Raw genomic sequence first — 25,740 nt, 5'->3', positions numbered from 1 at the left:
CTCTTAGCCCTTCTTTGTCTCTACTGTCCTCTTAGCTAACAGAGACACTGAAAGTGTCCCTACTCCAGTTACACTCTGCAGTCATAGTGGATGCTACTGTAGCTGTTAGTGGATGTTAGTGGATAAAACCGACCTAGATTTCAATCCTGACTGCCTGGTAGTAGTTGTGTGACCTTGAGCAAGTTGATCTTTCTGTCTTGGTTCTCTCCTGTGTAAAATATCTAATCATAGCTAACACATACATAGTGCTTACCTGTCTCATTGTTCCTTTAATCCTTACAACAACTCCTAGAGGAAGAAACTATAGATGAAGCAACTGAGGCACAGAGAGGCTGAGTGACTTCCCCAAGGTCACACAGCTGGTAAGCTGCAGAGCCAAGATTCTAAAGCAGGTTCCAGAGTCCAAGCTCTAACCCCCACACCCACAACCTCTCCAAATCAGGGCAATAATGAGGACCCACCTCCTCAGGACTGTTTTGAGGATTAAATGAGATGATGTCTGTAAAGCCCAATACTTGACAAGGGCCTGATAGGTAACAGCTGTTTATATTATAGAAGGTTTTCCTTCTGCACTGGGAAGTCTGCAAGGCTTTTTCTTGGGCAGAAAAAACAGAGGTTGGAGAGAAGAGAACCGAGGCGGGAGGGGGAAAAGGGCGAGGTGGAAGGTGGAAAGGGAGAAAAGGGGTAAACAGGCAGCGAGGCAGAGGCAGCACTGACCGCTTGGAAACAAGAAGTCTAGCTGGGCGACAGGCCCCATGGCTGAGTGGTTAAGTTCACACGCTCCGCTTCTGCCGTCCAGGGTTTCGCTGGTTTGGATCCTGGGCGCAGACATGGCACCGCTCATCAGGCCATGCTGAGGCGGTGTCCCACGTGCCACAACCAGAGGCACTCACAACTAGGATACGCAACTATGTACCGGGGGCCTTTGGGGAGAAGAAGAAGGAAAAGAAAAGAAGATTGGCGACAGATGTTCGCTCAGGGCCAATCTTTAAAAAAAAAAAAAAAAAAAAGGTGCCCTGGGAAAAGCAAAGCGGGAACTTAAGAAAAACCAAAAAAAGTCTAGCTGGCTAGGCCTTGAGACAACATGGTGACTCTTTCTCAACTGCAAACAGAAACTTGCCAACTGCAGAGCAGACAGAAATCGGCGAGGCCTCGTCCCGGGACCGCCTCCTCGACCCCACCCTGGCTCCGAGGCCGCCTGGGGCGGAGCCGGCTTCCCGGCCGGCCCGCGGGGACGCCCCACGCCGGGCGGGGCCCCGCCACCGGGAGCCCGGGAGCCCGGGAGCCCGGGAGCCCCAGGCCGAGCCACGCGGGCTCCGGGGCCGGGCGGGCGGGGCGCGATGGCGACTTGGCGGCGGGACGGCCGGCTGACGGGCAGCCAGCGGCTGCTGTGCGCCGGGCTGGCGGGGGCGCTCAGCCTCAGCGTCACCGCGCCGCTGGAGCTCGCCACCGTGCTGGCACAGGTCAACGGAGCGCGGGGGCCGTGGGCCGCGGGGCTGCGCGCGTGGCGGGCCGAGGGGCCCCGCGCCCTGTGGAAGGGGAACGCGCTGGCGTGCCTGCGCCTCTTCCCCTGCAGCGCCGTGCAACTCGCCGCCTACCGCAAGTAAGAGCGGGCGGGCGGCCCCCGGGCGGGGGGCGGAGGGCGGGTCCGCGGGGGTTCCGACCCGCCCAGGGGCCCGCGATCGGGGCCCTACCTGGGCCCCAGCCCTTCTCCGGATCGCGTGGGTGCCCCTCGGGGCAGTTTGGCCCAAAGGCGCGGTCCCCATGATTTTCACTTTCTCTTGGGATTCCTGCCCTGCCAGGTGCAGTTCCGTGGGGCGCAGCCCTGGCCCGGAAAGGGTCGGCCTCGAGGTTGGACGAGCAAGGAGATGGAATGGGGCGGAAGGACATTTGGGGGGAAGGAGTGAAGAGATCTCCAGAGAGATGGCTCCTAACCATTCCCACCGTCCACCAACTTGGCAAATTTTGCCTTGGCTTGTTTAGGAGAGAGACCCTTTTGAAGGTGTGGGTATGCGAGTGTGTCTGTGTGACCACAGCCCCGAGAAGAAAGTGTCTGGCAGGGGGAGAGGACCCAATCCATTGCCACAAAAAGGCCACAGATTTCTACACCCCACCCCCACACCTAAATGAAGCTTGCCTTTAGAGTCCAGGAGATGCCGCAGCTTCCCCTCCCCGAGCTGCAACCCGTCCCCCCAGCCCACTGACTCACCCCACTCTCGCCGCCCACTGACCTCAGAATTTGGGCTTTTTCCACCTTCTCTAGCAACAACAGCAGCTTCTTAGGAAACGATCTAAAGATGTAAATGCTGCATGAGTCTTAAAGCTTTCTCAGAGCTCAGAGATATTTGCATTTGAACTGAAAACAACACCTAAAAGAATGGAATGGTAGTGATGGAGTTTCAGGAAGAGACGTTTCTGTTTGGGGGGATGGTTCCTGTGTTCCTCATTCGGTGGGTACGGCGCCAGCTCTGGAGAATGGCCATGGCTCTGAACTAGTCAAACAGCCCAGGCTTGACCACCTACCTACTTCAGCCTTGAAGGCTAGCAAAGGAATTTGCCTTTGGCTCTGGGAGGCCACAGCTGGAAGGTTCACTTGGCAGCTGACAAACTGGATGTCATCATCCTTATTACTGAGTCCTCTAGACCAGCACTCATTTCGCCTATGCCTGAGCGTAGAGTTACCTTGTCTTCCTTTGGGGAGGGAAGGTAGTGAGATCAGGGGCATTTCTGTCGAGTCTCTCTTTTCTCCCAGCCCCCGTTGCCCTCAGCAACATCTGGCCTGCAGCCTGTAAACAGTTCTCCTTTGAGTTTTAAGGACTCACTTTCTCCTCACTCCACTGTATTCTCCACAAAGTGGTGTGGAAATCTTCCTTTGGAATGTGTACCAAGGGGAAGGAGGGAGAACTTCAAAGGCTGGTATAAGTCTTGTGGCATTTCTGCTAACCACCTAGTATATATACATCATTGGCTTTTTTGGACAGCTTTATTGAGGTATCATTGACATATAAAAATTGTATATATTTAAGGTGTACAACTTGATGTTTTGAAATGATCACCACAATCAAGCTAATTAACATATCCATCACCTCTATGTAATTGTCAATTTGTGTGTGTGTGTACATCATTGGACTTTTACAACTCTTGCCTCCTGCCCTGGAAGGTCCACAGGGCAGGAAGTATTATGCCCATTTTACAGATGCAGAACTGGGCTCACACCAGCCTCACTGCTCGTCAGTGACAGAGCTGAGCTCCACCACCTGGCCTTCTGACTCCAGATCCCATACTCTGTTACTGCCTTTCTCTCTGCATTCATTTGACGTTAATTTAGTTAGGCTTCATTAAGTACCCGCTGTGTGCATGATGCTGGGGACGGTGCAAGGATGAAAGGGGCCTGGTCCCTGTGCCCCAAGAGCTTACAGAGTAAGAGAAGAATAAGATCAGTGTGTCCGTAGCAAGTGATTGCCAGAGATAAAGTGCTATAGAAATTCACACTTTGGATGAGGCATAAGGAGGAGGAGATGTGAAGACTTCACAGAGGAGAAAAACCATCTGAGTTTGGTCTTGAGAGAATGAGTAGGAGTTCACTGGGCAAAGATGGGGAGAAAGATACTGCAAGTTAACGTCACGAGCAAAGAAACAGGGGCAGGAAGGCATGCAGCATGACTGGAGCATAACGTGTGTCTACAGTGGTAATGGGAAATACAGCCAGAAAAGCAGGTTCGAATGAGATCTTGGAGGGCCGGGTTAAGGAGTTTGAACTTTACTTAGTATGCAAGGATAGCTGTGGGAGATTGGGTGGGGGAGTGCTGTGATTAAAGCAATTCGACAGCAATTATTGGTGGTGGCAGGGCAGTCCAACCAGAGAGGAGGAAGACTAGGGGTGGCAGGACCAGTTAGGAACCTGTTTCACCGGTCCATGTGGCAACTGAGGGCACCTGAAATTGGCTGGCAACAGTGGGAGCGGAGAAGAGGGGATGTGTGGGAGAGGAAGAACAGATAGTTACACAGGCTAGGTTTGCTAATAATTTTTTGCTGCAAGGTTATTTTCTTTCTGGAAACTAAGAGGAAGCATTTCAGTGAATGGCTAGACATAGAAAGCAAAGAGGTCGATTAAGCATGGAGCCATCCTTACTACGTAAAGACGATACCTTTGGTCCATCATTATACTGATTCATCTCTAGTGTTTCCTGACCATGAATTTGCAAAACAGTTGGCTGGGGCTAATGGTACAGCCTATGATCGTGGGTTTGAACAAAGCATACACATCCAGAACGTTCAGGGAATGGAGTGGTTACATGACTCTACACATTGGTAGAGCTGGAGCTTGAAACCAGGTCTTCTGGCTCCTTAGTCCAGGGCTCTGCCCCCCCATCGCACAGCTGAAATGTCTGTGTATTTACGATCAAAAGAGTCCACTCAGTAGAGTTAATTAGGAGCTAGGTTCTTGTAATAAACAAATAATACCTAACACAATGGATGGCTTTCAAATGCATCAAAAGTAGGCCCTCACCCGCCTTTACCCCACGACCGCTTGCCTAGCTGTATAAACATTGGTTTGGGTGCCTGCAGCTCTGAGGTTGTTCATAACCGACGCCATTTCCTTATTGTGTAACCACTTCATGAGCTTGTGTTTGGCTGCTAACATGTTAGGTTGAAGTGTTGGCAGTTCTAATTACAAGTATCCAGGGTGTGTGTAATATCCGTGTGGCTGAAAGGAAGGGGTTAGTGCTGTTCACCATCCTATCCGGGCTCGCTAGAAAAAGCTTTTGTGCATGTGGGGGTGGGAGGAAGAGCAGAAGGGGAACAGTGCTGTCACAGCCAATCAGACAGGAGCTTAAGATGTGGGGACCAGAATGACACCATTGTTGGCCTATTAGGGTAGCCTGCCTTGACTCTGATTCTAAGGGGAAGGATTGGTGGTCCTTGTCTCTGTATCAGATGGTAAGAGTCTGAGAAAAAAGGATTTATTTTGGTTCTTCTGTTTAATTATGTATATCTGATAGTTAGACCCTATTTTATAGAACAATCTGATATAGGAGAGGGTTCCTCTTCCTAGTTCGAGTCCTTCAGTGAACCGAGGGCCTACCTCCTGTCCTATTGTCCCTCCAGTCATTTCCTTGACAGGACTGTGAACTCTCTTATGATCTATGTGAGTGCTAGCACAGTGTCTAGCACATTGTAGAGGTTCGATGAATGGGGAATTAATTAATTGATACCCTGGAACTGGCCAAGTGGGATGGGGAATGAGTGAAGCGATGAGGATGAATGGTGTTTCTTTTGGCATTTCAAACTCCACTTTCTTCTAGATTGTTCCAGCTTGCTGCAGACCACCCCTCCAGTCAAGCATGTCCACCCCCTCTGTCTCCCCCGTCTCTCCTAAGGTTCCCCTCCAACTTGATTAGCTAGGGGAGCGAGGAGGGAGGAATGAGGAAGTGTGCAGGCAGTGAAACTGAGGCGAATGGCCCGTTGGTGAATGCCTGCTTTAGTTACCTGTGCCTTTAAAATGTAACTGGTTAACTCAAACGACTGTTTCAGTTGGTGCAGTTAAGGTGGGTTGACAAAATGAAGTCATGGCCTGACGAGCGGTGCCATGTCCACAGCCAGGATCCGAACGGGTGAAACCCTGGGCCGCCACAGCGGAGTGCGAGAACTTAACCAGTCGGCCGCGGGGCCCGCCCCTGAAGGGGATGTTTTTAATCAATGACTGTTTACTCCGGAGCAGAGGAGCTGTTCTAGAACCCCTTAAGTGCTTTCATCTGAACACCCACTTTTCTTATGTATCGCACAGAGGGCCCCAGCCTGCTGCCAAACTGAAGAAGCAGGAAACGCAGCTCTTCACTGGCAGTTTGAAAGCCAAGGAACTGGGGATGCTCTCATTTTTAAAAAGATGCAATACTTCTATTTTAGCCTAGCTCTGTTCACTTTTCTTTTATTCAAACCCTTGCTATCCCTCTCCCTCTTTCCCTACCCCACTGTCTGGCAGAAAATATTATTTTTCCTTGTTTCCAAGCCCTTTTTGATTTTTCCCTATCAGCAAGAAGGAGTAAAATTCCTGGCCAGGGAATGGGTACCATGTAAAAGTCCCCTAATAACAACGTCTGAGGCCCTCATGATTGGGGGTGCACCACTTCCAAAAGGAAGGGTGTCACAGAGCGGCCTTCTATTTTGCTTTGGAAAAGTCCACTCAAAGCCATTTTTTGCTAAATTGTAAAATTGCAGAGAAACGCAAAGAATAATCTAGCAAATACTCATATATCCACCATCCAGAACTGACATGTAGGATAATAATATAAAAGATACTTCGAGTATCTTTTTTTATTTTTTATTTTTATTTATTTATTTATTTTTTGAGGAAGATTAGCCCTAAGCTAACATCTGCCAGTCCTCCTCTTTTTGCTGAGGAAGACTGGCCCTGAGCTAACATCTGTGCCCACCTTCCTCTACTTTATATGTGGGACACCTACCACAGCATGGCTTGCTGAGCAGTGCCATGTCCGCACCTGGGATCCGAACTGGCAAACCCCGGGCCGCCGAAGCGGAACGTGCACACTTAACCACTGCGCCACCAGGCCAGCCCCCAAGTATCTTTTTTTAATACAAGGAATAAAATATTGCAGATAAAGCTGAAGTCCTCTTCATTGTCATTCCCAGTCCCACCTATTCTCTACCTCCTGAAGGTCCATTTTACACTTTTTAGCATGTATCTGTATCTATCCATGAATAATATAAGGTATGGTTTTGTGGGTGTGTTTCTTAATTTAAATAGATGGTTATCATACACTATAGGTCACTGCAACTTTTTTCACTCAACTTTATGCTTTTATGATTTATCCATGTTAATGCATATTTCTAAGCTCTTTCATTTTAACTATAGTAACCGTTGTATGAATGTACTACAATTTATCCATTCCCCTGCCAATGGATATTTAGGTTGTTCCACTTTTTCACACTTAGAAACAATGCTATGTGTGTCTTCATATGTACGCGTGCAAGATGGAATTGCTGGGGTGAAAGCAGGCATTCTTTCGATTTTACTAGGTACTGCCAAGTGGCCGTACCAATTTATACTTCTGCCCACAGTGGTGAGAGTTCCCGTTTCCACACGTCCTCACGATCGCTTGATATTATCAGACTTTTTAATCTTTGCCAATTGCTAGGTGAGACATGGTATCGTGTTATTGTTTTTATTTTATTTCCTGACAACTAGTGGGGTGGTGCATCTTCTCCTATAATTATTAAACCAATATATTTTTTAAACTCAAATACTGGGGATGCTCAAAGTCATCATTTCAAGCAATTTCGTTTCTTTTAAGTTTTAACAAAACCAAAGGAGCACATTTCAGTTCTGTATTTACCACGTACTTCTGTTCATTTACACCCCCCAGGCAAGCCAGGCTTGACAGTTACGCAGATGAAAGGGGAAAATGCTTAAAATGAAGAGAGAAGGGCAGATAAAAATAAGAGGGTTGAGCCTCTCTTCCGTAGAGCTAACTAGAATTATATAAATATAGTAGAAATGACTGTGTGACTCATTAATCCTAACACATGAGGATAGTAATTTTCACTTGTAAAGCCTTTCCGAATCCCGGAAAGCGTTGTGAGTAGTGTGGAGCACTCTAGCACAACCCCTGGCTGATTCCCTTGGGCTTTTCCCCCTGTTTTCTCCCAGGTTTGTCGTGTTGTTCACGGATGACCTGGGCCATATTTCCCAGTGGAGCTCCATCATGGCTGGGAGTCTCGCAGGCATGGTTTCTACCATTGTGACATATCCTACAGACCTCATCAAAACCCGCTTGATTGTGCAGAACATGCTGGAACCGTCTTACAGGGGTATCCTCCATGCTTTTTCTACTGTTTATCAACAGGAAGGGTTCCTGGCCCTTTATCGAGGGGTTTCCCTTACTGTTTTAGGTAAGATGGAACTTTTCACCTTGTCCAAGAAAAGGCTGCGTTCTTTGAAATGTATGAATGTATCGTATACCTTCGTTTGTAACCAGTTAAGTCTGTTTTGCAGTCAAGGTCAAAGTCATATGGATTAAATCCATAAAGAGCCAGTTAGCTTCATTCTATTCCATAGCCATGCGCCTCACTTCTGACCTTGGCCTGTCACATCCCAGGGAGGGGAGTAGGACAGAGAGTGGAAGTGGCTCAGCGCAAACCGATAGGAAGACAATCCCGCTCACTCCCCGTCGGACTGCGGGAAGGAGTCTCGGTGTGCATACATATGCGTTTGAGCACAACCAAGGTCGCAACCGTGTCTTCTCTGGTCTTTGTAACCTCTGCCGGGACTACACACCCCCAGGTTACCTGGGACCCCCAGTTGCCAAATCCAATAGACTTTCGCCCTTTAGCTGACCTTTGTTCCTGCATTTGATGAGCTTGATCACCCCTTCATCTGGAAACTTGGCTTCTAGGATCCCATAGTCTCCTGGCTGCCTTTCCCATGTTTCTGGCAGCTCTTTCTTATGTGACTCATCTGGTTCATCTGACACTGCCAGCCCCCTACCTATCGCTATTCCCCGGGCTCCTTTAGCTTTCTTTTCACCTTCCAGACCCTCCCTAGGTGGCCTCATCTAAGCTAGTGGCTTAAACAAGCATCATTATACTCTGCTACTCCCAAACTCATCTCTATAAGAACAACAACTAACATTTATTGGTGCTTTCTATGTGCCAGGCACTGTGCTAAATGCTTAGCATACAGTTTCTCATTTAAGCTTCATTTTACAGCTGAGGAAATAGATGCTTTGGGAAGCTAAGTGACTTGCCCAAGTTCACATAGATAGAAAGTGAAAGAGCCTAGCAATGTAACCCCAGAGCCCTCTCTCTCTTAACCACTGACTGCCACCAGTTCCCAGTGGCATAACGAATACCTGCTATTGGACGCTTCACCTCTTGCTCCCTTGACGCATCAAACTCAAGACTAAACCTGATGTCCTCATTAGTGTCACATCTGCTCTCCTCCTGCGTTCCCTAACGAATGAGACCGCCTTCCTTTCACCCAGTGGCCCAAGCCAGAAGAAACCTAGACTCCCTTCACCGCCTCCTCTCACGCCACTTCCACTTCAGTCACCAAGTGCTGTCAATTTGACCTCAACTCTCAAGTCTTTCCCCCTTCTCCAGCCCCACCTCCTCTGTCCTAGATCCTGCTCTCATCATCTTTCCCACAGACACTTACCAGAGGCTCCTGCCTGGTCCCAGTCTTGGGTCACTCCTGTTCCAGTCCACCCTGTGTACTGTTGCCAGGATGTGATGATCTTTCTAAACGCAGGTTGATCATTTCACCACCCTCATTCCACTGCCCTCCTTAACAGCCTTCACTGACTCCTGAGCTACAGGGAAAAGCCCCACTTCCTAATGGCGTACCAGATCCTTCAGACCTGGCCCCAGCCCGTCCTACTTCATCTCCTGCCACTCCTCCGCCTGTACTCATGCTCCATCCATACAGAAATCCTTGCATTTCCTGGAAATACCACTCCCTTTGTACATACTGTTCCCTCTGCCTGGACTGCCTGTCCACTCTCTCAATGTCTGATGAACTCCTACTCATCCCTCAAGACCCAGTTGAAAAGATTTCTATGAAGTCCTTCCTGATTCCCCCAGGCAAAATTAATCTCTCTGATCCTTGTGCACCTAAAGCACTTTGGATAGCCCCCCATGATAGCACATATCAGCTGTCTCCTCCATTAGATAGTGAGCATCTCCAGGAATTAGTCTACTCCTCTTTGTAGTCCTGGCACCTGACATAGGGCCCAGCACATAGCATGAGCTCCATAAACATTTTCTGAGTGAAGGTAAATGAGAGGTTGGTGCATCATTTTTAAATAAATATTATTTATTATTATTATGTAAATACTATATAAAAATTTGTTTAAAATAAACATTATTATAAATATTATAATAAAACTGTTTTTTTAAATAAATGTTATATTTTTCTAAAGATGAGGGACCCCACTTGTGTTATCCCCCCCCTTTTTTTTGGTGAGGAAGATTGGCCCTGAGCTAACATCCATTGCCAATCTTCCTCTTTTTGCTTGAGGAAGATTGTCCTTGAGCTAACATCTGTGCCAATCTTCCTCTCTTTTGTATGTGGGATGCTACCACAGCATGGCTTGATGAGCAGTAGGTAGGTCTGTGCCTGGGATCCGAACCTGTGAACCTCAGGCGGTTGAAGCAGAGCACACAAACTTAACCACTACACCCTGGGCTGGCCCATGATTATGGTTCTTTTTAAAGTAAAATTTACATACAGTAAAGTGCATAAAGCTTTAGGGAACCATTTGATGCATTTTGTCAAATGACACAACCCCTATCAAAGTCTAGCACATTATCATCGCCTGAGAAAGTTCTTTCCCTCTGCTTCGGTTGGAGTTAGTTTTACAAGCCCAGAGCCGGCCCTGTTTACTTTCCTGGGTTCCCCACAGGCATTGATGTTCTCAAGCCCGTGTTTCCTGAGACATCGGCAGCCTTTCCCGGTCTTGTTTTGCAGGCGCTCTCCCGTTCTCTGCTGGCTCCCTTCTAGTGTACATGAACCTGGAGAAAATCTGGAACGGACCCCGAGATCGGTTCTCTCTCCTCCAGAACTTTGCCAATGTCTGCCTGGCTGCTGCCGTGACCCAAACCCTCTCCTTTCCCTTCGACACGGTGAAGAGAAAGATGCAGGTGAGGAGTTATGTTGGGGGCGGGGCGGATCGGGTGGGGGAGATGATGCTTGAAGTGTTTGTGGGCGGGTAACAACAGCAAAGAACACCCACCCTGAGTGACGCCGGGTTTCCAGGGAGCTCGTGACTGCTCACACAAATACTACACAAACCCCCGCTCCACGGCATTTCTGCTGCTGACCTCCAGGCTATGGGCTCAAGCCCAAACCACCTCCCATTCCCATACTCCGCTTTTTTAGGTCATTTATGAAGCTTCCACGTGAGGCCCAGCTTTCTTTCCTCTCTTCCTCATAGCTGCCACCGCCTGGTACATCAGTGCAGCCTCGTAACGCCTGCTCTCGCTGCAGCTTCCGCAGCGAGGACACGGCACTTTTTTGCCTTCATAGCCGCTCCTTACCTCAGCGAAACAGGCTGGAAAGAACCCAAATAAGCCGGGAACTATCGACAACAATGGTCCAGTAGTGCCTGACTCCCTTGCTGAGGAAATAACTGCATTTGAAATGGGTCGGTGTCTCAGTCGAATTGGCCCTGCATTTTCCTAATTGTCACCTGGGAAAACTCACATTTTCTTTATAGACCATAGAGGCAAAAGCCTGCTATCAGAGGTCCCGAAGTGAGTAATTGGCTTAACCTAGAATCAGCCAATTTTGATCAAAATAAAGTCAGAGTGGTCCAAGTAAGGTTGGGGGTGACAGGCAGGTCTGCACAGTGGGGGCGGGCTCCGAATCACCTAGGGCTGAGGCTTCGCATCCCCCGAGTCCTGCTCCCTGTCCGCTGGCCTCCCTGAAAACTCCACAGCCAGAGGCGCGCCTGCCTCCTGGCCTCCGCTGGGCAAATCTTAGTGTATACAACTGATATATTCCTGAAGAGCTGCTTGGATATTATTTTGGGGTCGGTTGAATCCAATTTTAAATGATCAGTCCCAGCTGAGTTTGTTTTTCTGCGTGTCTCTAACTTGTCCCTCTGCTGCTCAGTCGCCCCCGGGTTTCTCTCTGTGGCTTTCTTGGCTGGGCTGGGCCTCACTTACCTCAGCACTAAAAATCAGGAAAGTACAGTCTGGCCCTCTGTAACTGGGGGTTCGACAGCCTGGTTTCTGCATCCGCAGATTCAACCAACGGCAGATGGAAAGGCCTACCATAATTGTATCTGTCCTGAACTTGTACAAACTCTTTTTTCTTGTCATGATTCCGGAAACAATACAGTATAACAGCTATATAGCATTTACATTGTATTCGGTATTATAAGTAATCTACAGATGATTTAAATTATACGGGAGGATGTGCATAGGTTATATGCAAATACTATGCCGTTTCATTGATAGAATAAATAACTTGAGTGTCTGTGGATTTTCCTTTCCTCCGGAACCCGTCCCCCATGGATACTGAGGGACGACTGTACTTATCTCAACCTGTGAAGAAAAGCTGCCTTCAGAGCAATAGACATCAGGATTACACCCGATTCTCCTGCTCTAATCCATCAGACTTTTCATCTGTCTAGGTTGTGTTCTTTCCTGTCCTTCAGCCAAACAAACAAGTAATTGTCACATTGTTGTAATTGTGATTTACATGCAGGTTTAGAACCTACTTAGTGCATGCTAATTTATAAAAACCATTATTCCTAATTTTGAAAAGTAATGCATATACACTTAAAAATGGTTAAAAAGGGGGGCCGGCCTGGTGGCCAAGTGGTTAAGTTTGCGCGCTCCGCTTTGGCGGCCCAGGGTTTCGCCCGTTTGGATCCTGGGCGTGGACATGGCACCGCTCATCAGGGCACGCTGAGGCGGCGTCCCACATGTCACAACTAGAAGGACCCACAACTAAAATATACAACTATGTACTGGGGGGATTTGGGGAGAAAAAGGAAAAAAAAGAGAGAAGATTGGCAACAGTTGTTAGCTCAAGTGCCAATCTTAAAAAAAAAATGGTTAAAGTGGTCAATTTTATGTTATGTATGTTTTACCAAAATAAAAAAAGTAATGCAACATAGATTATAGAAAATTTGGGAAATACAGAAAAGTACAAAAAAAATGACCTATAAACCCAATACCTATGCACTATAGTGATTAAAAGTTTTTCTTCTGTGTATGTTCGTATGTGTATGCATGTATGTATATGTGTGTGCATAAATACAAATATATATAACACATATATGCAGAAGGTTATTTTTTACAAAATTGTGTTCCTGTTGTATATAAAAGTTAGTGTCAGGGCCGGCCCGGTGGCACAGCAGTTAAGTTTGCACATTCCACTTCTGCGGCCTGGGGTTCGCCAGTTCGGATCCCGGGTGCAGATATGGCACTGCTTGGCAAGCCATGCTGTGGTAGGCGTCCCGCATATAAAGTAGAGGAAGATGGGCACGGATGTTAGCTCAGGGCCAGTCTTCCTCAGCGAAAAAAAAAAAAAAAAAAAAGGAGGCTTGGCAACAGATGTTAGCTCAGGGCTAATCTTCCTCAAAAATAAAAAAATAAAAGTTAGTATCCTGCTTTTTTCACTTACTATATAATGGATATTGCCCCAGGCCGTCAAGTATTGAGGACATCTTTTTGTTGTTCCTGGAGAAGTGTCTCCCTGAGCTAACATCTGCTGCCAATCTTCCTCTCTTTTTTTCTCCTTCCCAAAGCCCCAGTACATAGCTGTATATTCTAGTTGTAGGTCCTTCTAGTTCTTCTATGTGAACCACCACCACAGGATGGCAACTGACAGAGGAGTGGCGTGGTTTCGCACCTAGGAACCAAACCTGGGCCGCTGAAGTGGTGAGAGCACCAAACTTTAATCCCTGGGCCATCAGGGCTGGCTCAAGAAAATTTTTTAAATTATCACATAATATTCTACCATATGGATGTGCCATAAATATTTTTTTTAAAACAACAAAGATTTATTCTCTGAAAGTTCTAGAGGCTAGAGGTTTAATCTCAAGGTGTCAGCAGGGCTGTGCCCCTTTTGAAGGCTCTTGGGGATGCCCCTTCCTTGTCTCTTCCGCTTCTAGCAGCCCTCCTCGTTCCTTGGTTTGTGTAAGCATCACTTCAGTCTCTGCCTCCATCGTGCCATAAATAACAATCGCTCCGTTTTTGAATATTTAGGCTGTTTCTAATTCTTCGGTAATGATAACATTGCAGTGAAGACTCTCGTATTTTTTCACATCTGTGATGACACCCTTCAGCTGTATTCCAAGAAATCAACTTAGAAGCCACAAGATAAAAATAGTTCTAAGGCTCTTAATGAAGTTGGCACCCTGGAAAGGTGGTAAGCTTACACTTGTGCCAGCCGTGAGAGTGGTTCATCTCGTCAGTCTCATCAACAGCAATTACTATCGCTTAGCTGACAAATGCTACCATATTTCTTTCATTTGAATTTCGTTGATTGTAAGCAAATTGCACATTTTTCATATATCAATTGGCCCTCTGTTTCCTTGTAAATTTTCTATTTATGCCCACTGCCTATTTTTCTATGGTATTCAGCTTTTTCTACTGATTGGTAAGAAGTCTTTATATGTTAAAGGTATTACCCCTCTGTCAGACACTGCATATATTTTTCCCAGTTTGACACTTGCCTTCTGATGCTGTTTATGTGTTGTTATTTTTGTTGTACATATTTTTTAAATTTTCTGCAATTATACCTATTACTATTTTTTTGTTTCTAACTTTTTCTGGAGTAAAAGGCCTGCCCCATCCGACAATCCTATGACTATTCACTTAGATAGTTCTTTAAATACTTTTTTGTTGTAATTTTTACACTTAACACTTGCATATATTTAGAATTTACCTGGGGTATGATGTGAGGTGATCATCTCACTTTTTTAAAACACTAGTTTACCAATTGTTTAAGCATTAATGTTGGAGTCCTCTTTCTTTTCCCCACTACTTTGTGATGCAACTCTTACCACCTCCTAGATGTTTACATGTTCTAGGGTCTATCTCGGGGCTGTGTGTTCTGTTCTGTTATCTGTCCGTCTGTTCTTGTGCTGGTACCACACTATTTCAATCCCTAGGGCTTAATGATTGCTTTTCATATGTGGCAAGGCATCTCCTTCCTCATTCCTCTTCTTTTCAACATTTCCTTGATTATTCTCAGTCATTTGTTCTTCCTGATGAACTTGAGAATTACCTTGTGATTAGGATTAGAATTAGGTATATAATTATGTTAAACCTATAAACTCGGGCTAATCTATGTAAAATATTCTGTCTTTCGTTCAGGAATGCAGTATATCTCACCCTTACTTTCAGTAGCCTTCTTGAAGAAGAACCGTATGAAATTGCCAGTATTCTATATATGTCCTTTTGACATACTCAAACGGCAACTTCATATGGTTCAACCCTTAGAAAAGTTGATTTCTTTCTTTGTATGGTGATTATGCTCTTTCTTAAAAATATGGCTTTAAAAAAAAGTCAAGGAGAGGTTGAGTGGGAAGGAGGTACGATATACTATAAGCTTTTTATTCACTTTTTGAAATCCGCACCCTAAGAGTTCCCCTTACTGTCAGGAGTGAGAATAGGCTCTCACTGATCCTCACTTGATCCTCAGATGATGGATGATCCTCCTTAGATCACTGGCTTCCATGCTTCGAGGCTCACTTTTTGAAACAGAGCTAGAGGCATCTCTCCAGCACTTTCTGGCACCTTCTATAACTTAGTGTTCCTTATACATAGTTCAGGGTTTGGTGAGCTCAGCTTCCTCCCCATAGTGGGCCTGCCCAAAACCAGGGCCCTGAGCCTGGGGGTAGGGGTAGCCAGTGACAAAGCGTAAGATTCTGGGACCAATTCTGATGTGTGGCTTTCACCATGCAATTGGGTTTCACACCAAGCAATTCTTCAACACCAGCTGAGTGTCCTACAATTCAACTCAATTCTGACACTACCTACTGGGAGATAGCATCAGATCCCACGGGTTAAGGGCTCAGTCCCACAAGACTGCCCCCCACTTCAGATGCCAATCAAAAAGTCCAGGTTGTGGGGCCAACCCAGTGGTGTAGTGGTTAAGCTCGTGTGCTCCACTTCAGCTGCCCAGGGTTTGTGGGTTCAGATCCTGGGCATGGACCTACACACCGGTCATCATTTGGCAGCATCCCATATACAAAATAGAGGAAGATTGGCACGGATGTTAGCTCAGGGACAATCTTCCTCACCAAAAAAACAATGTCTAGGTTGTTACCTGTGCTTCTGACCAACTGGCTATAAATCAAAGGTTCCCACAACCCCCTCCTCAGGTTCGACTAATTTGCTAGAGCAGCTCATGGAACTCAGGAAATTAGTTTACTCACTAGATTACCAGTTTATTACAAAGAGTCTTACTACAAAGGATATTAAAGGATATGAATCAACAGCCAGGTGAAGAGATACATAGGGCAAGGTCCCAAACAAAGGAGCTTCTGCCCCATGGAGTTTGGGACCCAGCCTTGTGGTACACGGATGCGTTCTGGTTCACCAACCTGGAAGCTGTTTGAACCTTGTGCAAAATTTTGGGTCTTTATAGAAGGTAGGGCTGAAAGTTCCAACCCTCCAAAGGCATGGTTGGTTCCCCTGGCAACCAGCTCCATCCTTAAGTGCTTTCCAAAGGTCATCGTATTAACGTAAACTCAGGCGTGATTGGCAAGGGTTTGTTATGAATATCAAGACAGCTTTATCACTCTTATCACTTAGGAAATTCTAAGTGTTTTCCTTGCCAGAAATGGGGGCAAAGACCAAATATATATTTCTTATTATAAATCACAAAGGGTGTCAGATGAAATTCAATGACATCTAACTGTGAGAGTGGGGGTTTTAGTCCTTTCCATAAACTTTTAGCTTTCCTTTCTCCACTTGAGAGCTAGCACAATGACCTCCTCTGGGGGAATCTATCCATCACAGCCTTCTACTCTAGAATATATACTTATCACAACATTCTACTATAAACCGGGGTAGGATACACTAGAAGTAGATATTTGGGGGTAAACTTGATAATCTCCCTTGTCTGGAAAGCTTCTGGATAATGCATACACAGAGCTTCAACAAGAAGCTTTAAAATGAATTCAAAGTCATGACGGTTGTAAAAACAAATCCAAAGAGGTAATTGTGTGGGTTTCATAAAATGTGATCAGCGTCCAGTTATGAATAACATCATAAATGTCATCCAAAGATATAGGAAGTAAATTCTTAGAGTTTCCGTCAAAGTATTATTTTACAGGGGTTGATAAACATAGTAACACCTTGTCCATCCTACTTAAAAAAAAAATTATCCCCCAACAGAGAACCACAGACTGCTTTTAAATGCAAGCATGCATTGCTTTCTTTGGCCATTAGATGTCGCTGCGGTAAATGGAGGGTATCTGAGCTCTAGCTGAGGGTATCAGAGCCTTGCAGCTAGTGATCTCTGTCTGGTTAACGACCTACTAACCCATACTCAAAATACATCTTCAGTTTGGAGGACAAGGAGCCTAGAAACAATAGGCTAACCTAAATTCTGTTGTAGTTGTTGCTTTTTCCTGCAAAGCACACAATCCAAATTCTCCAAAGAGAGTCCTAATAGTCTTCTCCCCTGGGAGCAGACGAGGTTCACCAGCAGAATTTGCAATGAGGGAGCCTTGCAGGGCAGCCAGGCTGCTCTGACCTGGACACACTTAATGGTACTATTTGCATTCCCTTGGCTTTCCTTTGGGGCATTGCATGTCAGGAAGCAAATCAACGTCGGGTATCTGTTAGATAACCAGCTGGACAGGGAGTTTTCTCAACGCCCACACTGGCTGGCCACTTTGAATGTCTTGTTCTCCTAATATGCTTTTATCCAGACACACACACACACAATCTGCCCATTTAATGCCACATCAGGTTGGAACTCTCTTGAACCCTAATGATAATAACCAGAAGTCTTGTTTAACCAGCTGAGCCCTTCCTTCACCGTGCTTACACTCATTTTATTCCTTTCTCTCTTTCTTGCCCTGGCTCCTGGCTGGCATGCTAGAGAATGGAGAGGTAATAAATTATGCATGTGCATGTTTTGATGGAAAGGTTTCTGGTGGGAAGGGGAGTGGGTCAGCTCTCTGCACAAACGGCATGAGGTGCCCCCCACCTGATGCACTTTCACGGACCCCAAGACTACCCTGCCTGAAATCCCCAGTGCCCCACTTCAGTGAGTTTTTAGCTCAAGCTCTTCCAGGCACGGCTTGGCCTTTTCGCCTTTGTATCCATCTCCCACACCTGGCCTAGAGCCTGGGCCCGAAGAAGCTGGCAGCACTGAGTGTATTGAGAGAACAAGTAGGAAAGGTAAAATATTGATGGAGATTAATTTGTCTGATTCATCTGTGGGCCCCTAAAAAGGACCAGGGACTCCTGAGCAAATGGGTCTCTGGACAGGTGCATGTGGAAGAGAGAGGGAAATAAGCTGCCCTGGAAATCCAGGGAGCAGCTGAGAACGTGGGAGCCTTGGAACCTAGTGGGCCTTCTGAGAGGATGAGGAGAGAGGCACCAGGCGCAAGCTTGGTCCCCCCACGACTCTACCTGACACCCTCCTCTGTTGCTCATATTACGTATCTCCATTTCATCAAATATAAAACCAAGTGCCAGCCTGTTGCTTTATACCCCAGGGGACTTTGACCCCATCAAGGCTCACAAGGCAAGCAGGATCAGGCCAGGTCAGCATTGGAACTGAAAGCACAGAAGATGAAGGACAAAGGTGTATCCAGGTGGCACAGCTGACTGAGCAGAATACACACGGTTAGTCCGTGAGGGAAGAGGGGCCCCAGCCTGTTCAAACAGAGATGCTGAACACCTCGGGCTGCCTTTGCTGAACTGGACACTGTTGCTTCATGCCCTCCCTCCCAGAGCCCCCCTCCGCTCTCGAGGTTTCTCCTGCTCAAATCCACATCTTCAGCCCTGACCCACATTTCCCGAGCCCTGGTCCCAGACTTCTCATTGCCTGCTAGACATTACCATTTGGCTATCACCTCTCCACTGTCACCTCTGACTTAATATATATCAAACTGAATTCTCTTTCCCCTGAAACTTTCATCCCTGAGCCCTCCATTTCAATATCATCCGTCTCGCAGGTACTCAGGCTGGAAATCCAGAAGTTGGCTTTGACTCTTCCTCTTCCCCCAGTCAACCTTGAGCCCATTTGGTTCTTCATTCCTAAGGACCCTACAGTGATCTTTTTGTCATTGTCCCTGCCCTAATCTGGGACCTTATCAGCTCAGACCTAGGCTACTATAGCAATAATCCTCTAAGTAGTCTCCAGGATTCACTCTAAAAATGATCATCAGCATTGAGCACTGATGTACCAGGCGCTGTGCTAAGGGCTTTGTGCTCGTTATCTCATGTGATCCTTACAACAGCCCTACAAGGTAGGTACCGTTCTCATCAAGCCCATTTTACAGATGAGAAAAACAAGGCACTGAAAGATTCTGTAGCTTGCCCAAGACCTGAGCTGAGATTTAAAATTTGGTAGCTTATCTCCAGGGTCAATATTCATTTCGGTTCCCTTCAGCCAGGCCCATGGGCTTCTGCCAGATTAATTTTCTTAAAGTCTGCCTGTGTGTGTCCTTTATTGCCCTTAGAGAATAAAGGCTGAGCCCCTTGGCCTGGCATGTTGCCCTTCCCGACTTTGCCGCTCTTGTTGCACAGAGACCCTGTGTATCAGGAGTTGCAAACTCAAATGCCAGCAGGAACTTGGAAGTAACACAAAAAAGAGAAAGTAGGGAAACCCAGATAACATACACTCATCCCCTAAAGCAAAAGCTTTCAAATGCATTCTGAGCCATCATGGCTTTCAAAAGCATTCTGGAGAACTAACAGCACTGTGCTTACAAAATGTGATCAGCATCTCAATAGGAATAGCAGAAAGGAATAAAGTGAGCCAGCGGAGGCTGCGGCAAGTTCGTCTTCTGCGAAGGATGGGTGCTATTTAGAAACGTGGGCCCAGCTTTCAAGGGAGCCTAAAATCCAGATTTTATGTAAAATCTCCCAATTTTTCAAAGTCGGCAAATAAAAATTGTTAAATCCTGCCTGGACTGAACAAAACACGCCTGTTTTTTCACCTCTGCTCTATTCAAGCCTCCAATTCAATCAAAATGATCTTCTCAGTCCCCCGCCCCCATTCCCCTAAAGAGTAAGGTATTTCCCCTTCCTTTCACCTCCGGCCTGGAGCGTCTATCTCCATCTCCTTAAAGGCTCAACTGAGATTTGCCTCAGTGGTGGCTGTCTCTTCTGACCTACAATAGCACATATCTGCTGCTTTTGTTTGATAAATAGGTTGGCTTTTCCCACCCCTAAAACAGCTAACGCATCTTGGTGGATGAAGGCGGGTGTTTCACCTTTGTAGAACCACAGTGGGGGTGTTCCAGACCCCTTCGGAGTTGATTCTGCGCAGGAGAATCCATATTAACTAACATGTTCTCTGTCAATAATTGCAGATGCGATGTTTTCACTGTCACCCCCACCCCGCCTCCAAGGGCATAGTTATTCTGTTCCAAGAGCTTTGTGGGTGAATAACCCCTTTTAAATGGTGCTGTTAGCCTATGTGTGCCGTCTGATCCAGCCAGTTTATTTTCCATTGCATTTCTCTCCCTGCCCCACCTTCTCCCATCTCTGTACCGTTGCTCTGCATCTCCACCCTGTCAAAGCCACCTCCTGAAGTCTTCTCCCGCCTCCTCAAGCAGGAGTCTTCCTGTTCTCAAGGTCCTTGGCTCACTCTCGCTGTAGCTCTCTTATGCCCGTGTCACATGCTTCCTTGTGTTATAATCTTCTGTGTCCATTACTTCCTCTAGCCTGCGAGCTCTCTGCCTTTGGGATGCATGTACTACACATTCGTACATCCCCACAGCGTGTAGCCTCGTGTAGCAGGCACGTGATACTTGTTAAGAAATGAATGAAGTTCAGGCCCACCTTATGAGATCTCACTGTGAGTACAGAATTGAACCTTAACTGCCAGTGGGTGAGCTCCGAGTCTGTGCTTGTCCTTACCCATGCTGAAGGGAAGAAGAGCCTGCCCTAAGGAAACCTCTGTGCGTCCCCTATCTACAGAGGCCTCTAATCCTCGCTCCGATAATGCACTATCTTCCATCTCCTACCTTAGCTGTTGGGTTCTGGGTATCTCGGTGCAAATGGCTGTCACCATTTCAAGATAAGCAAATATGCTGAAAGGCAGAGTCTAACGGCCTTGACACGGTTTTGGTGTGCACCCCCGCTTCATTGCAACCTCTCACCACTTTGTATGGTGCCTGGAAGTGCTTGACAAATCGGAGTGTCATAGAATTTGTATTTGTTAGATTGTTGAATTCCGTAAATGTGACTGATGTAAATAAACGGGTCTAAATCTGTGCTCTCCTTTGGTGGGGAGGCTTTTGTCAGAGGTCAGGGTGGGGACAAAATATGTCAGGAGGAGGTAACGAAAGGAAAGCCTTCCCAGGAATTAAGAAATTGTAATAATATAATAATAGTTACCATTTATTGGTCATTTAACATGGACAAGGTCGTTTATTTTCCCATTTCATCCTTTTTATCGACCCTAGGAAACAAGCACTGTTATTATTCCTATTTTCTAGAGGAGTAAATGAGGCACAGAGAGGGTAAGTAACTTGCCCAGCAGTCGCATGGCTAGCCAGTGCTGGGGCTGTGACTGACCCCAGGTCTCCCCTTCTTCAGGCCCATGCTTTATCCTCCGCGAGTACAGGGGCTTGCTCCCAGATGCTAGGTAATTGGTTAATTTGTTTTGTCAGTTCCCTTGCCCCCCGTGTGGGAGTAGAGGTTGAGGGAGAGGGAGACGTAACCTGGGAATTGGGAGCTCACAGTCTCAGTGCAAGAGCAGTCGACAAAACAATAGCGTGCAAGCTGAGAAACAGACAGGCAAAGCCCTGGCTTTGGCCAGGGGAAAGAAATCTTTGGAAAGCCAGGCTGTCCGGGGGCTCGCTTTAGTCCCTGGCATCCTAGCAATGGAAGGCTTGAAGCCAGCCGATTGGAATGAGGAGCATAGATCACTGGGCAGCCACAGACCTTTGGCCGGCCATCAGCTGACCACAACCTGGCCACTGCTGCTCAGAGGCATTGGGAAGAAAGCCCCACTGGCTCTCTGGGCCCCAGGAGAGCAGGCACAAAGCCCCAGGAGGCGAAAGTAAGTTGTCATCACCACACCGGCTAGGAACTGCAAACAGAGTTCCGGTTTCCTGCCTAGTTCAACATTTCTTGGTTGACATAGTGGCGATTCTCGGTAGGAACAGAGCTCTGTTTTCCCACAGAGCCAGCTTACCTGTCCTGAAGTCCAAACACTGCTGAGTTCTAAGCTCTCAGGGTAGCGGGAGAAGACGGAAACATTACCTTTAGTTTGTTGCATTGTCAACTCGCTGCTTTCTGTCGTCTTACTTTGGGGTCTGGCCCCCTTGGGGACTAACTTCTTCTGCCTAAGTCAGTAGCATTGCCTTGGCAGTCTGAGGAAAAAGGACGCCTTTGGATCCAGGTAGATGTCTGGACATCCCTTAGGTGAGGGGGCTTTGTCTGAGCATCGTTGTTGAGGTGTAGGAACAGAAAACTCTCCCCTTTGTTTTTTCAAAGCTATAGAGTGCCCTGAATTCTTTAGGGATGGCAGTTGTTGATCATGGAAACAAGACGACCCGTCCCTGGAGGGCAGGCAAGGAGGGAGTAGGGAGGAGCCTTCCTAATTCCACTCATTGTAAAATCGCTCTGCCCTTCTCTCCTGGCCTGAGCCAGCTTACTCCTTTGCAGAGATAAGTCTGGGAATCAAAATGGCCACCCCGTGCTAAGCAGGCTTCTTTGAGCTCCAGCTAAACAGTAACAGGAGCTAAGAGAGGAGCTCCCTCCTCCCCATGCCCACCTCACCTCCAGAGTGGGGGTGAAGAGAGAGTAGGGAAAGGGAAAGGAACGTTCCAGAAAAGGCCTGCTGTCAGCCAGGAAAGACGCACCACTGGGAGCAGTCACCTGCAGCTCCTGCTGTCAGGAGCCGATGAAGACTGGAGTTGGCTCACCCCCTCCACTGGCCTCCAGCCAGCTGTAGAAACACACCACCAATTGTCACCTTTTTCCCACATAACTGTGGCTTGCTTGTTTTTGACAGCTGTGTTCATCTTAAAGCTTTAGTGGGCAGACCAGCTCAGTGGTCAAAGTGTGGGCTTTGGGCGCCAGCCTTGCCCCTTAAGTCTGCATGAACCTCTCCGAGCCTCATCTTCCTCATCTGTCAAACCTGGGGACAAGCACAGTGCCTAGCTCACGTACCCGTATAGAAAATTGCATTGGGTTAATGCAGATACGGAGCCAGGCACATGATGCTCAATAAAGGCGAGGTGCTGTTTTTATTGTTCTTGAAGCATCTCTTCAGAATCTATGCAAGGCATCGAAGGCCTGATTAGAACTATAAAAGCCAGTCCAGGTGTGTTTCTCTGTTTCCTATGATTGCTATAAACACACAAATGAGCTAGCATCACAAAACCTCAAAAGACCCTTGATCTCTATAGATAATGGTAAGCAGGGATGGTAGGAGAGTTAATTATTCATTTGTTGGGCTAGTTTAACAAGCATTTACCTAGAGGCCACCATATGCAAGTACTGCATTTATATCTGTATATTTCCAGCTTTCTGAAAATTGTCATCTTCCAAATCTTTTTCCTCACCCTTCCTACCTACTCTCACTCCCAATCAAGGTGACACTAAAAGTTGGCTCTTCCGGCTGCTGCTGCTCTGCATGCACTCACATGGCCCCCGCCTCGGCAGCTCCGCTCACTTGCATCTCAATTGCTTTCTCTAGTCTGGCCCAGCTGCACTTTGGTTTCCCCACTCCCACCCCACCCCCAATCGGCACACAGGAACTGACTGTTTTTCTTCTCTCTTTCCAAGCAGAATACTAACCTGCTGTCCATGTGCTCGCTTCCCCCACTGTTATCGCAGGCTTTCTGAGCAGCTAGTTGATCCCCTGTCCGGCTGCTGAAACGTGAGGCATGCACTGCGGCCGGGATGGAGGGTAGCTTGTAGGCGTGCCATGCTGGGGGCAGCTGCCTACCCCCACTTGTGCGGACATCCCCACTGCATAGTCGGGGTGCTCCCCAGCTGTATGAGGACGGGCTCTTGAGGACCTGGCTCTGCCAAGAGAAACTTGGGCCATGGGGTCCACAGGATATAAAAGTCTTTTTACTCCAATACCATTGGCTTTTTTTTGTTTGATTATTGGGGATTTGCCAAAAAACAAAAGCCTCGTACTACTGATGTGGGCTCGGTGAGTCAAGGAGTTGAAAGAAAGGTTTCTTGGACTCTCAAGTTCTGGCAGTAGTGCTCTTTTATTCAGAGGATAACATGGAATAGCATGAGGACAGGACCCATGGGCAGTGAAGAGCTGCAGCATGGGGACAGGACCCATGGGCAGTGAAGAGCTGCAGGCATGGGGACAGGACCCATGGGCAGTAAGAGCTGCAATGTGTTGAGGGTTAGAGCTAAATTTATAAGGCATAGGTGTGTGAGTTATTTCTTTACAAGACAAAGGAAATATCATGAAAAAAATCATTAAAATGGTATCAGTGCAGGTGGGTGGGTCTGGTTATTGGGTGGTCCTATAACTTCAGATAAGAATCAGATCAGATCAGGTCAGGACGTCCTATGCTTCCCAGAGGATGATATAGATCGGTGTGGGTATGTAGGGCAGGTCATCTTGGGCTTCCCTCCCTGGGGCAGCCTTGATCCTCATCACTACAACTGCCTTCCACGCGTATATGTCCTCGGGTGGCTTGGGAATTGGACAGCTTTGTCTTCAGGTTGTGTCCTATATAATCTATAGAAGATAAAAGTTGTTTCCAAATTACAAGTGAAAGGTTCTAAGCTCCTCTTTGCTCCAACTAGCAGACTCTTTTTTTTTTTCCTTTTCTTTCTTTTCTCTCCTTTTAAATGCTCCTTTTTAAATTAAGACTTTATTTTTCGGGCAGTGTTAGGTTCACAGCAAAATTGAGAGGAAGATACAGAGATTTCCCATATACCCCCGGCCCCCACACTCCCATATTCCCCACTATGAACACCCCCCACCAGAGTGGTACAGTTGTTAACAATTGATGAACCTACATTGACACATCGTAATTACCCAAAGTCCATAGGTTACCTTAAGGTTTGCTCTTGGTGTTTATATTCTATGGGTTTGCACAAACGTATAATGACGTGTGTCCATCATTACAATATCATACAGAGCATTTTCACAGCCCAAGAATCCTCTGTGCTCCGCATGTTCATTCTCTCCCCCTCCGCCAACCCCTGGCAACCACTGATCCTTTCACTGTCTCCACAGTTTTGCCTTTTCCAGAATGTCATATAGTTGGAATCATACAGTATGTAGGCTTTTCAGATTGGCTTCTTTCACTTAAAAATATGCATTAAAAGAGTCCTCCATGTTTTTTCATGGCTTGATAGCTCATTTCTTTTTAGCGCTGAATAATATTGCATTGTCTGGATGTACCAGTTTATTTATCCATTCACCTACTGAAGGATATCTTGGTTGCTTCCAGGTTTTGGCAATTATGAACAAAGCTGTTGTAAACATCCGTGTGCAGGTTTTTGTGTGGACATAAGTTCTCAACTCCTTTGGGTAAATACCAACAAGCAGAGTTGCTGGATCATATGGTAATATATCTAGTTTTGTAAGAAACTGCTAAACTGTTTTCCAACATGGCTGTACCATTTTGCATTCCCACCAGCAATGGATAAGAGTTCCTGTTGCTCCACATCCTCATCAGCATTTGGTGTTGTCAGTGTTGTGGATTTTACCCATTCTAATAGCTGTGTCATGTCCCGGATAACATATGATGTGGAGCATCTTTTCATGTTTATTTGCCACCTGTATATCTTCTTTGGTGAGGTGTCTGTTAATGTCTTTGGCCCATTTTTTAATAAGGTTGTTTGTTTTCTTATTATTGAGTTTTCAGAGTTCTTTGTATATTTTGAATAATGGTCCTTCATCAGACGTGTCTTTAGCAAACATTCTCCCAGTCTCTGGCTTTTCTTCTCATTTTCTTGATTAACACTCTTTTTAAATTAAATAGTCTACCTTTTGCATAGATAACACATGCACATGATACAACAGCCAAAATGTGCAAAGAGTATATGTGTTGAAAAGTAAGTCTTCTCCAGCCTTTG

At 46.6% G+C, this 25,740-nt stretch overlaps 1 protein-coding gene across 4 annotated transcripts in view; it reads left to right on the top strand.

The window, feature by feature from the left end:
- The first annotated feature begins 1,289 nt into the window (after positions 1 to 1,289).
- SLC25A43 (solute carrier family 25 member 43) overlaps positions 1,290 to 25,740 on the top strand; it is a 37,199-nt gene continuing 12,748 nt past the window's right edge. Inside the window, exons 1-4 of one of the 4 annotated variants that reach the window (XM_046673211.1) lie at positions 1,290 to 1,603; positions 7,670 to 7,911; positions 10,487 to 10,659; positions 11,045 to 12,037. In XM_046673211.1, coding sequence (XP_046529167.1) covers positions 1,341 to 1,603; positions 7,670 to 7,911; positions 10,487 to 10,659; positions 11,045 to 11,200 — 834 coding nt within the window. In that variant the 5' untranslated portion in view covers positions 1,290 to 1,340 and the 3' untranslated portion in view covers positions 11,201 to 12,037. Of the gene's footprint in view, positions 1,604 to 7,669; positions 7,912 to 10,486; positions 10,660 to 10,952; positions 12,038 to 25,740 lie in introns of those variants that run through there. The other 3 variants (XM_046673210.1, XM_046673209.1, XM_046673208.1) reach the window with 3 other exon arrangements.

The sequence above is a fragment of the Equus quagga genome, chromosome 10 (assembly GCF_021613505.1).
Source record: "Equus quagga isolate Etosha38 chromosome 10, UCLA_HA_Equagga_1.0, whole genome shotgun sequence".
NCBI lineage: Eukaryota > Metazoa > Chordata > Mammalia > Perissodactyla > Equidae > Equus > Equus quagga.
This window is presented reverse-complemented; position numbering and strand designations above follow the sequence as displayed.